Genomic DNA, 12,917 nt, shown 5'->3' with positions numbered 1-12,917 from the left:
GCTGTGTTTAGATTGGAGTATCAACTTACTACAGTACAACTACTAAGTACTGCACAGTATATACTACATTACAATTTTTTTAAAATAGCAAATGGCTGTTTAGAACTGATATCAGCTTACTAACTGCTCTATATACTCTAAATATATTCATCCATTCATTCATTAGCAAGAGGCTATGTATTACTGATCTATAATAGAGTCATTATATAGATCAGTGCCATGAATCCATTCTAAACAGATCCACTCGCAATTAAATAAATAAATAAATAGTATAGTGTGTGTATACAGCTTACATTTATTAAGGTGTTATTGGCATTGGCATAACTAGAAAAATGTATATTCATTATAATATATATATATATATGTATATATATATGTGTGTGTGTGTGTGTGTGTGTGTATATATATATATATATATATAGACATTTTAAGATTTTATTCATTTACATGACACTTCCAGGTCTAGAAATCACAGTGTTAAAATGATGCTTCCTTTTATATCCAGGTTTTTCCAAAAGAGTTGTTGAGGGGTACAATAAAAATTATCTTGATTTTTAGTTGTTCTGGCTTATTTTAATTCTTGTTTTGTCTTATTTTATTTATTTTAAGTCATCTTGAGGCCTTCTTGGAAGTTTGCTGAGGTCCCTTAGTGGGCCCCGACCCCGGTTGGGAACCACTGCTATATATGGTTATTTATTTACTTATTTATTTATTTGTTTGTTTGTGTGTTTGTAAATGGCCATGTTTAGAATGGACTGAATAACACAAGCTGTATACACTCTATGGTTGTTTATTTATTAAATAGTTAGAATAGAGGTAAAGACACCTTAGTAAGCTTTATGCACTCTCTACGCTTTATTTATTTATTAAATAGTGCGTGGTTATGTTTAGAATAGATGCAATGACACTTTAGTAAGCTATAAACGATTCAAACTCCGAATCATTCAGGAACGAAGCACCACTAAGCCTTTGCGGCTTCCTCCTAGTAGAGTAGACCTGAAGTGTGAATTTAAAGTCGTCAGGTGCTGCGGTTACTATGTCGACACTTAAGAGAGTTATATGGCCCCAAATCATTCTCTTCGGCGACTCAATAACACAGGTAACATTTTAACACAGTGCAGTTTGGGTTTTGTTCTTTACTCTGACATGCATTGTTTTTGTTCCAGTTTGCGTTTCAAGCGAACGGATGGGGATCCGAAATCTCTCATAAACTCGCCAGGTACAGATTTTATGACAGCACGAATGTATTATTGTATTCATACCGCTGCAGCGGATGATTTTATCATTCCTTTCATTTATTAGAAAATGCGACGTGGTAAACGAGCTTGTCGGGTTACAACACAAGGTGGGCTAAGATTGTGCTTCCTCGCATCGTGCCCATTCGGCGCTAATGATTGTGCATTGAGAGCATTTCACGTGTCATTTCAAGCTCTGCGGCGGTGATAATATGAGACACTTACAAACGTTTCTTTGCAGATAAGAACCCCGCGCAGCACGTGCCTCTCCAGGAGTTCACGGAGAATTTAAAAGATATTCTCAAATATCTGGTGTCTATAGGAGTGTCCAATGACAAGATCATCTTCATCACACCACCACCACTTCAAGAAACCGCCTGGGAGAAAGAGTGCTTGCTAAAAGGTGACACACCTCCTGCATGCTGCACAGTGTAGTGTTAAAAATAGTATGTGAAATACATGCAATGTTGGATATGGTAGTATTCTACATTGCCATCATATGACCGGCATATTTAATTGAAATCATAAAAAAGTTTATTTTGCATATCAACCAAATATTATATAAAAATGTTTGAACTCTTGATAGTCTGAACAAATAGATCAATGTGAAGTCCGTGGCCAAGAATGGTGACCCATACTCTGAATTTGTGGTCTGCATTTAACCCATCCAAGTGCACACAGACCCGGAGCAGTGGGCAGCCATATTGCTGTGGCGCCCAGGGAGCAGCCTTGCTCAAGGGTCTCACCTCAGTCGTGGTATTGAGGGTGGAAGAGAGCGCTGGTTATTCACTCCCCCCACGAATAATTCCTGCCGGACCCGAGACTCAAACCTGCAACCTTCGGATTACAAGTCCGTCTCTCTAACCTCTAGGCCACGACTGCCACCGTGATTTCATTGTTGAGAGGGAGAGAAGACACACACACATTCAAAAAACTTCATTCTGTATGATTTATAAGCGATTGTACCCGTGGGGACCACAATTTAGGTCCCCACCGTGACACGAGTCCCCATGAGTCTGTGTGTATTCAGGTTTAAGTCCCCACCAGAATAGAAAAACAGGTACACACATACACACACACACACCTGCTGTTAATACATTTTTACTTAAATCTTGGATTAAAAATTATTTGCAAAATACCCATATTTATTTCCAAAATTATAACCAGATCACTTAATTAAACATGCAACTTGGCATGGAGTCATGTGACAGTAATGTATATCATGTATTGCTGCATATTGCATGCTGTTTCACATACTATTTAAAAAAAATTGGCAGTATATAGTGTGCAGCAAGCAGAACTCTAGTATTTAGTTACAACGCCTCACTCTCTCTTTCTCACACACACACACACACACACAAACAATGAATATGGTATTTGGTGTGTTTAGATGCTCTTTTTTTTATCAGGTTCAGCTTTGAATCGGTTGAACTCTGTGGCTGGTCAGTATGCGCAGGCCTGCGTTCAGGCTGCTGGACAGTCTGGTGTGGATGTTCTGGATCTCTGGACGCTCATGCAGAAAGATGGACAGGTGACGCACATGCTAGCAAAACCATGAATGATTTATTGTAGTGAATTAACATAAAAATGAGAACAAATTTTTTTTTCCCCTCAGGATTTCTCAGTGTATCTTTCAGATGGACTTCACCTCTCGGATAAAGGCAATCAGTTTGTGGCAGAGCATTTATGGACACTTCTTGAGAGGCGAGTGGCTGATTTGCACTTCATTCTGCCTTACTGGGGGGATGTGGACCCAAAATGCCCTGAGAGCAGCCTACTGTGTGATTAAAACACAGGTCAAATGATGCACAGCGGATATAACACCATTCAGTTCCTGTGGTTTATATTTGGACATTTTTAGATAAGCTAATCATAAATTGTGTAAGGACCATCCACCAGTCACAACTTTTCCTTGAACTGAAACCAGTCGTATTTGAAAACGGGTTATTTTGAGTTACTCAAATGAAATCACAGATAATGTTTGATGTTCTGCCAAAAATATTCAGATTTCTGAACTATTAATGTTTTGGTGAGGCCAATTGATTTATTGGGCTGCTTACATACATGCGCAAAGCTTTCAGTAGAGACAGTAAACGCTTTCATTTTTAATCTTCTGGCAATATCAAATGTACTTTTCTTTCAGGTTCATAAAATAATCAGAAACACTTCAGTGTAGAGGCAGTTTATTCATGTGGCTTCAAACCCCAATAATACATGTTAAATAAATGTGACGTAACCAAGAATCAAAAACACACACATTGAATGATAGCAGAATGACATCAGATACAGCTTTCTACATCCAAATGAGATGTTTTATTACTTCTGATTTGATATTCAGGTATATAAGAAACAATACTAAATATATATTTAGTCATCTGACTTATTATGGCACATTAAAACTTTACAATATCTTAAAATTTGACTAATAGTTTTAGTCAGATATTTCACAGTGGGGGAATACTAGTCACTAGTCCTTCTAAAATATCGATTGATTTTGGTCACGTCTATACAACCGTTTTAGTGGCAAAAAGAGAAAATCTATGAAAATATGCACATCCCTCAGCTCTGTAATCAGTGTTTCACATATACTGGTATATTAAAATGACATGAGATGCAATAGAGAATATAGTAGTACAAATTAAACTGAGCAAACCTTAAAATGCAAAAAATGTAAAATTTTTAACATCCTGTGCAATTTCTATCTTTAGGCCTTAAGAACATGTCAAATAAAACTCATAAATCGCATCTCCTCTTACAGTCTCCATACACATATGACACTTAATTCATAAACATATGGCATAGGACATGCATAACTTGAATCTTCTCAGCAAGTCGACCAGTGTAACATTAAAAGTGTGACGACACGTATAGAGTCGTGCTGTAGTCCTGCTGCTCATGAGGTATACATGAATGAGAATACAAGAATTTGCACTACTGGATGTATGTTACAAGGCACAAACTGACTGTATTAAAGGAATATTCCAGGTTAAAGGAATAGTTTACCAAAAACAAAATTCTGTCATCAATGTCTTTATGAACATTTTGAAGTGTGAAAGATTTGGAGGAATGGATTTTAAATGAAGGACAGAAATCTCTCATCTCTTCATTTGTGATTTTTGGGTTTGGAAGGACATGAGGGCGAGTAAACAATAGCATCATTTTCATATTTAGGTGAGCTGTCCCTTTAAGCTCTATGGACAGCACCGGTGATTGTCAGTTACCACAAAAATGATTTTGATTTGTACTTCGGTTTATAAAAACTAAAATTGCCTAAACAATTACAACAGACGTATATAGGACAAATGTACAATGATTGATGGAGTGGTTCACCCTAAAATGAAACTTGTGTCATCATTTCCTCAACCTTGTGTTTTTCAAACCTGTATTACTTACTTTCTCATGTGGAACACAAAAAGAAGATTTTATGAACCACATTTCTACTGTTTTTGTCCATACAATAAAAGTCAATGGGGTCCAAAAGAATATAGGACCCCAATGACTTTCACCCATCTGTGGTTCCACAGAAGAAAGTCAGTCATACATGTGAGCAAAAGATAATATAATTTTCATTTTTGTATAAACTATCTCTTTAAACTCGTAGCCTTTTGTTTTAATATCTGTCAACATGTCTTTTTGCTGGCTTCTGAAAACTGCTGAGTTTCAGAGCCAATGATGCTGTCCAAAGCGGTTTTGAATTTATTCCTTTAACTTCTGAATTTACCAAATGCACAGTCATTTCTCTTGGCAGTTTCTGACATGCGTTTAAAGTAACACTCTATTTTTATTAACAACTATAATTGTGCATTACAGGAATGCTACACAATTTCTAAGAACCAACTGAAATGTGTCAGCAGTTTACACATCACATAGACTTTTAAATGCACCAACAAAATGAACCCCGATTGCACCCTGATCTTCACAGCTCATGTCTCAATCAAGTGATCTTATGCCAGTGTCCTCAGCACACCATTTCCTTACTGTCAATGCGCGCCTGTCTCGTCAGCCGTCTCTTGTCCCCGCGGGATGGCGTTGACTGTCCGGTGAGGTCCTCGAAGGACCTGGCAGCTGTGCCGCTTTGACGGAAGCCTTCCACCTCGTCCAGGTGAGAGTCTCTGCTGGGGTCCTCCTCGATTGTGGCCATTCGCAGCGGATCCGCTTTGAGTGCGGCGGAGAGGTTGGCAGGGCCTGGGCCGGAGAGCCTCTCCTGTGCCGGTGAGTCGGCGGGGCCTGTGGGGCCCAGTAAGGGCTGAGGTCGCGCTGCCGCTGAATGCAGATGATGGGCCTTCACAATGTGGATGGGCGCCGATTCCAGACTGCTTAGCATCTCTGCGCTCTAAGGACAGAATTTTGGGATGGAATAAGTAAATGAGACTTCCAAAAGACTCGGTATTCATAGTATTCACTACATCCTGCACAAACAGGGATGGGCACAAGTACTCGGAAGTGACAGCAATTATCGATTATGAAAGTACTAAATGAATAACTGTTTAATTATTAATTTAAATCAAACAAAACAAAGTGGTTTTAAACTATTTTTGACATGACATCTTAAAACAGTGACTGAATTAACGGTAAAACACAATACAAAGACCAAAGATCCATATGATGCGAAAATACGTAAACCAACTACTGATGTACCAAAACTTGGGACAAATTTGTATTATTAATTTTTTTAAATTCAGCATTTCTTGCATCATTTTATTTTAATTGTATTTTTATATTTTATTTTTTATAATAGCACTTTACTGAAAATTCAAAGACCAAAGATCCATATGATGCGAAAATACGTAAACCAACTACTGATGTACCAAAACTTGGACAAATTTTTATTATTAATTTTTTTTAATTCAGCATTTCTTGCATCATTTTATTTTAATTGTATTTTTATATTTAATTTTTTATAATAGCACTTTACTGAAAATTCACCACAAAAGTGGGCAGAAAAAAAGAAAATGATAAAAAAAAACAATACACAAAAATAATAATTTATATGTATTTATTTTCAGTGGGTTCAATGCATTCATATTATCGGACAAGAAATGTATCATTACCTTAAACTCTTCCTTTTTCCTTTTCTCCTGTTGTCTTTCCCTTTCACTTTCCGAACCAGAAAGTTGATTCCATTTTTTTTTCCTTTTCCGATTTTCTACTATGTTCCAATTTCCATTTTTACCTCCTTTCTCCCCGCCACTACATTCATCCTCTATGTCCAGCTCACTTCCTGATCCTACGTCACTTCCTTCCATCTCTGCTCCAGTCACACCCTAGTGTCACCAAGCGCCCTCGTCGTCTACTTCACTTTGTCAGGCAGTTCCTATTTAAGAGATTTCTTGATTGCGAACAGGTGTGGCAGTAATCAGGCCTGGGTGTGGCTAGAGAAATTGAACTCAGGTGTGATAAACCAGTTTTAACAGGGGGGCAAACACTTCTTCACACAGGGTCATGTAGTTTTGGATTTTGTTTTCCCTTAATAATAAAAACCTTCATTTAAAAACTGCATGTTGTGTTCACATGTGTTATCTTTTACTAATATTTAAATTTGTTTGATGATCTGAAACATTAAAGTGTGACAAACATGCAAAAAAATAAGAAATCAGGAAGGGGGCCAACACTTTTTCACACCACTGTATATATATATATATATATTAATTTATGCACAATTTGGTAACACTTTACAGATTTGTTAACATTAACTATATTAATTAACTTTAACAATATTTATATAGCATTTATTAATCTTACTTAATATTAAGTTCAAAATTTACTAATACCTTATTAAAATTTGAAGCTGTATCTGTTAACATTAGTTAATGTACTTTGAACTAACATGAACATTGTTATTAACTAACATTAACAAAGATTAATAAATGCTGTAAAAATACATTGTTCATTGGTAGTTCATATAATATTTAATGCATTAACTAATGTTAACAAATGAGATCTTATTGTAAAGTGTTATCCATAATTTTAATTACATAGTAGCACAGTTATAATATTCTGATTTATCGGTCAAGTACGAGTGCACAAACGAATACCCATCCCTATGCATAACATAAACAGCATGCTACACTTGAGTTAAATGCAGCAAAATATGCATCTGCCAAATCAGTAATGGTCCATTCACATCTCTTGAACCAAATCAAATAAAGAGCCGGGCACCTGTAGCGTATGCAGTATCAAGAGGATTTCAAAGCTGTGCATTTAAAACGCTCCAATACCGAACTGCATGATTTGAACCAGAAACCGGCCACACATCCTCATGGACACTGAATGCACGAGACATACAGGACAAGCTGAACTAAACTCAGTCGGCCCATCACAATCAGCGCGCTCCGACTCATCACACTCAGGGGGGCACAGCGGTGCGGGGGGCCGTATGACGCTCACTCACCTGAGTTGAGAGCTCTACTACACACCTCCACCACCATCTGCTGCAGTTCCACAAGGGTCAGAGCAAACAAGCCACAAGTCATACATATGCAGCCATGCTTGCCCATACTAGCCCTGATAAAAGACGCCAAGCTAACTGGATGAGCAAGTTATGTTACCTCGAGGTGCTGGATGACTTTAATGCAGGTTTAGTGTGTTAGTAATCTGATCTGCTGCGAGAGAAAGGAGCCATGGTGGGAGTTTTAGTTTTGTGACAGAAGGACTTACACTAGGGTACGTCATGGTTTTGGAGTTTTCCTCATATTGCTGATCCAGTTTCTTGTCCTATTAACAAGCAAAGAGAGACGATCACTGTAATGTCTTGTCTTTAAAGGGCTCGTTTAGCCAAAAATTACAATTCTGTCATCATTTACTCACCATTGTACTTACAGAATTACTTCTGTGGAAGTATTATTAGAAACAGACGTTTCTGAATGTGACGGCAATATAAATGAAATTATGGCAAAATACCATCAAATTTCAGCCTGTTCCTCACAGTGTTATTGTTAACTAAAATTTATTTTTGTTGATTGAAATAAAGCTGAAATAAGATATAAATATCAGATGAAAAACTTAATTCAAAATGAATAAAATAAGTTTTAAAATACGTTTTTCAATTACTAAAACAGAAATAAAAATAAAAACTAAATAGAAACATTAAAAAATGAATAATATGACAAAACATAACATAAAAAAATAAAACTTAAACTAGTTCATATCAAAATGACCAAAACTTTAATTTAAATGAAAATGAAAAGTATAAAAAAAGCTAATTTAAAATATTAATAAATACTATAATAGTATATAAATATTGCTAAAATACTGGTTAAAACATAAATACCTAAAAACATTTAAAATATAACAATAAAAGTGAATTCAACCCTAACCTATATTAATGAATAATATATTAGTGTATAAATAATGCTAAAATACTGATTCCTCACACAAAGCTATCGCTTAGCTTTAGAAGATTTGTAATACAGCATACAAGTCGTATGGACCACTTTTATAATATTTTAGGTTGCTTTTTAGAGCTGACTGTCAAAATTCAAACACACTTTTTGCATGGACAACAGCAGCTAGTGCTTTCTACCAAACAAGTTCCACAGAAGAAAGTCAAAGATGTTTGGAAGTACATGAGTATGTGTAAATGATGGACTATCCCTTTAAGAAAAATCAATTCAGAAAAACATATTGACTGTGAAATAGGTCTCACCACACAGTGCACCAGTATGCTTAGGGGAATCCAGAACAGGAGAGAGAAGACCACCACTGATCCAACTATGTTGTCAGCCAAGAACTTCCCTGAACATTGACAGAAAAGAGTCACCACTAGCATTTACAAAACATACAGAAAAGGTCCTGGTTAAATTCACCCAGTTATCATCTCTTACCAAATGTGTTGATGTCCAGTTTGTCTATGAAGTCCCATAACCGTTCGATGACATCTTGGACGTGCTTCATGCATTTACCCTGGAATGTGCAACACCACAGCATTTGTCACACCAGTGAAAACACTATTCAGTCTGATAAATGATCATTGTCAAAGCAGTGTACTCACGGCCCCGTCACAGAAGCCAACGGTACAGGGTTTGCCCTTGCGCAGGTAAAGATATGACTCAGCACTGATAAAGGGAGTGCACAGCCCGCTACTGCTTCTACAGCACACTTTACAAGAGTCCTCAGTCTCTGAAAAACATCACAGCAAACGATCAGACACTTCTGCATTCATAATTACAGGTAAAACATTGAACACTATTATTAGTATGTGTTTTGGTACTAGCTTCAGTATACATCAACCATCTCAATTAACGGGCCAATGTAACGCAATTTTGAAGTGGTATGCATTGGCCAATATCTGTGCAGTTTCTGTTTACATATATTTGGGGTGAATGTTGTGTAAAATAGCCTAAATAATCCCGTAATTTCAGCCTTTTTTTTGTGTTTTTTTTTTTACATCTTACCTGCTGTCATTATATAGAGAGAATATAGTTGGGGATAGTTGTCACAAAGTCTGTATACTTTACACTAATCAAAAGTTTGGGGTCAGTAAGATTTTTACTTATTATTATTAATTTTTAAAAAGAAATGAATACAGATATTCAGCAAGAACGCATTAAATTGATCAAAACTGATAGTAAAGACGTACATTTTTACAAAAGATTTCCATTTCAAATAAATGCTGTTCTTTTGAACTGTCTATTTATCCTTTTATAATATTTTAGGTTGCTTTTTAGAGCTGACTGTCAAAATTCAAACACACTTTTTGCATGGACAACAGCAGCTAGTGCTTTCTACCAAACAAGTTCCACAGAAGAAAGTCAAAGATGTTTGGAAGTACATGAGTATGTGTAAATGATGGACTATCCCTTTAAGAAAAATCAATTCAGAAAAACATATTGACTGTGAAATAGGTCTCACCACACAGTGCACCAGTATGCTTAGGGGAATCCAGAACAGGAGAGAGAAGACCACCACTGATCCAACTATGTTGTCAGCCAAGAACTTCCCTGAACATTGACAGAAAAGAGTCACCACTAGCATTTACAAAACATACAGAAAAGGTCCTGGTTAAATTCACCCAGTTATCATCTCTTACCAAATGTGTTGATGTCCAGTTTGTCTATGAAGTCCCATAACCGTTCGATGACATCTTGGACGTGCTTCATGCATTTACCCTGGAATGTGCAACACCACAGCATTTGTCACACCAGTGAAAACACTATTCAGTCTGATAAATGATCATTGTCAAAGCAGTGTACTCACGGCCCCGTCACAGAAGCCAACGGTACAGGGTTTGCCCTTGCGCAGGTAAAGATATGACTCAGCACTGATAAAGGGAGTGCACAGCCCGCTACTGCTTCTACAGCACACTTTACAAGAGTCCTCAGTCTCTGAAAAACATCACAGCAAACGATCAGACACTTCTGCATTCATAATTACAGGTAAAACATTGAACACTATTATTAGTATGTGTTTTGGTACTAGCTTCAGTATACATCAACCATCTCAATTAACGGGCCAATGTAACGCAATTTTGAAGTGGTATGCATTGGCCAATATCTGTGCAGTTTCTGTTTACATATATTTGGGGTGAATGTTGTGTAAAATAGCCTAAATAATCCCGTAATTTCAGCCTTTTTTTTGTGTTTTTTTTTTTACATCTTACCTGCTGTCATTATATAGAGAGAATATAGTTGGGGATAGTTGTCACAAAGTCTGTATACTTTACACTAATCAAAAGTTTGGGGTCAGTAAGATTTTTACTTATTATTATTAATTTTTAAAAAGAAATGAATACAGATATTCAGCAAGAACGCATTAAATTGATCAAAACTGATAGTAAAGACGTACATTTTTACAAAAGATTTCCATTTCAAATAAATGCTGTTCTTTTGAACTGTCTATTTATCAAAGAGTTGTGAACATGACTAATAAAAAGAAATAACAATATTTCTTGAGCACCAAACAGCATATTAGACTGACTTCTGAAGGATCATGTGACACTGAAGACTGGAGTAATGATGCTGAAAATTCAGCTTTCCGTCACAGGAATAAATGACATTTTAAAATATATTCAAATAGAAAACTCTTATTTTAAAATGTAATTTTTCACAATATGACTAACCTAAACTAACCTTTCAAAAAAAAAAACACACACACACACACACACACACACACATATAAAAAATGAAATATTTGATAATCATAAAGAAATTAAAAAATCTATTATATGACCTGCATTTTTTCCCCAGACAATAATTATATAAATGTTCAAAAGCTTTATTGTAACCAAGATATTAAAGTCTTTGTCTCTACAGTGTTATATTGTCCATCGCTGCTCACTAGGCATGAACACTGATCATCCAAACAGGTCTCTTGGTTAGGCACTAGTGTGAACACAGAAGAGGGTTTGATGAGACATTTACCATTGCAGGCACAGGACTCAAGATTATGCATAGCCTCGCAGAAAGGCTTGCACTCGCCCTTCTGACATCGACCCTTATCCACACACTCTGTATTATCCACCAGGTTTCCAGGGGTGGGGCACTCACTGCTGTTGCCTAGGGATACACAAGGGTAAAAAGTATAATTAATCTAGACCACTGCTACATTGACATTGGAGAGTTTGGAGCTCACCTGTGCACTTTGACATGCCCTTGCAGGTGGCGGTGATGATCTCCTGACAGGTCTTATTTGCACTTTCAAACCTACAGTCCTTGCAGCAGGGGCTGTTCCTGTCACTGAGGGTCACAGACAATAATATCAGCCACAAATACTGATAGCAACAATGCCCTCAAGATAACCACACTTCCTAATAAAATTTGCAACCACTTGTCACCAGATGTCATCAGTCAGACTATGGAAGAAAAATTTGCATAAAGAAATTTTTCATAACTTTATATAAACCTTTCAAGACAATCGATGGATTACGGTTCTGTTGAAGCCATCAGCCAGCATAATTAAACTTAATTTATAAAATGTACTTAATAGCCGATTTCAATTCCCATTAATATACATAAAATGTAATTTATTCCTGTGATGGCAAAGCTGAATTTTCAGCATCATTACCCCAGTCTTCAGTGTCACATGATCCTTCAGAAATTATTCTAATATGCTGATTTGCTGCTGAAAGGGATTAAAGGGATAATTCTGTCATTAATTACGCACCCTCATGTCGTTCCAAACCCGTAAGACCTTCATTCGTCTTCGGAACACCTAATTAAAATATTTTTGATAAAATCCGAAAGCTTTCTGACCCTGCATAGACAGCAAAGGAACTACCACATTCAAGGCCAAGGACATTGTTAAAATAGTTCGTGTGACATCAGTGGTTCAACCTTAATTTTATGAAGCTATGATAATACTTTTTGTGCGCAAAGAAAACTAAAATAACAATTTTATTCAACAATTTCTTCTCTTCCAGTCAGTCTCCACCTCCATTCACGAGAGTACCACAGTGCATGCGTGTCCATTCCCCTGCTTGTAAACAAGGCGCAGCGCATCCAGGTTCTACGTCAGAACGCTGGCTCCAGCGTCAGCAGCACCAAACGCATGAGTCATGTGCACTGATGTCACATGGGCTATTTTAACAATATCCTTACTACATTTCTGGGCCTTGAACGTGGTAGGTCCCTTGCTGTCTATTACAGCCCGACCGACATGGGTTTTTTGGGGCCGATACCGATACCGATATTAGGGAGTAAAAAAAAAGGCCGATATCGATATATCTGCCGATATTCTTAGTGTATA

The 12,917-nt window shown here is 36.8% G+C and overlaps 1 protein-coding gene and 1 pseudogene across 2 annotated transcripts in view; one reads left to right on the top strand and one right to left on the bottom strand.

Annotated features, from left to right (window-relative positions):
* The first annotated feature begins 962 nt into the window (after positions 1-962).
* Positions 963-3,137, top strand: LOC107707690 (isoamyl acetate-hydrolyzing esterase 1 homolog; annotated as a pseudogene).
* Positions 3,138-3,346: 209 nt separating this feature from the next.
* LOC107707689 (disintegrin and metalloproteinase domain-containing protein 17-like) overlaps positions 3,347-12,917 on the bottom strand; it is a 31,688-nt gene continuing 22,117 nt past the window's right edge. Inside the window, exons 13-20 of one of the 2 annotated variants that reach the window (XM_016511779.1) lie at positions 11,805-11,908; positions 11,594-11,728; positions 10,431-10,558; positions 10,264-10,342; positions 10,086-10,174; positions 7,893-7,949; positions 7,627-7,666; positions 3,347-5,568 (exon numbers count right to left, since the gene is read on the bottom strand). In XM_016511779.1, the coding sequence (XP_016367265.1) occupies positions 5,216-5,568; positions 7,627-7,666; positions 7,893-7,949; positions 10,086-10,174; positions 10,264-10,342; positions 10,431-10,558; positions 11,594-11,728; positions 11,805-11,908 (985 nt within the window). In that variant the 3' untranslated portion in view covers positions 3,347-5,215. The remainder of the gene's footprint in view (positions 5,569-7,626; positions 7,667-7,892; positions 7,950-10,085; positions 10,175-10,263; positions 10,343-10,430; positions 10,559-11,593; positions 11,729-11,804; positions 11,909-12,917) is intronic. The other variant, XM_016511780.1, reaches the window with a different exon arrangement.

The sequence above is a fragment of the Sinocyclocheilus rhinocerous genome, unplaced genomic scaffold (assembly GCF_001515625.1).
Source record: "Sinocyclocheilus rhinocerous isolate Xijiao unplaced genomic scaffold, SAMN03320098_v1.1 scaffold415, whole genome shotgun sequence".
Lineage (NCBI taxonomy): Eukaryota > Metazoa > Chordata > Actinopteri > Cypriniformes > Cyprinidae > Sinocyclocheilus > Sinocyclocheilus rhinocerous.
The sequence above is the reverse complement of the archived record's forward strand: the minus strand, read 5'-3'. Positions and strand labels throughout refer to the sequence as shown.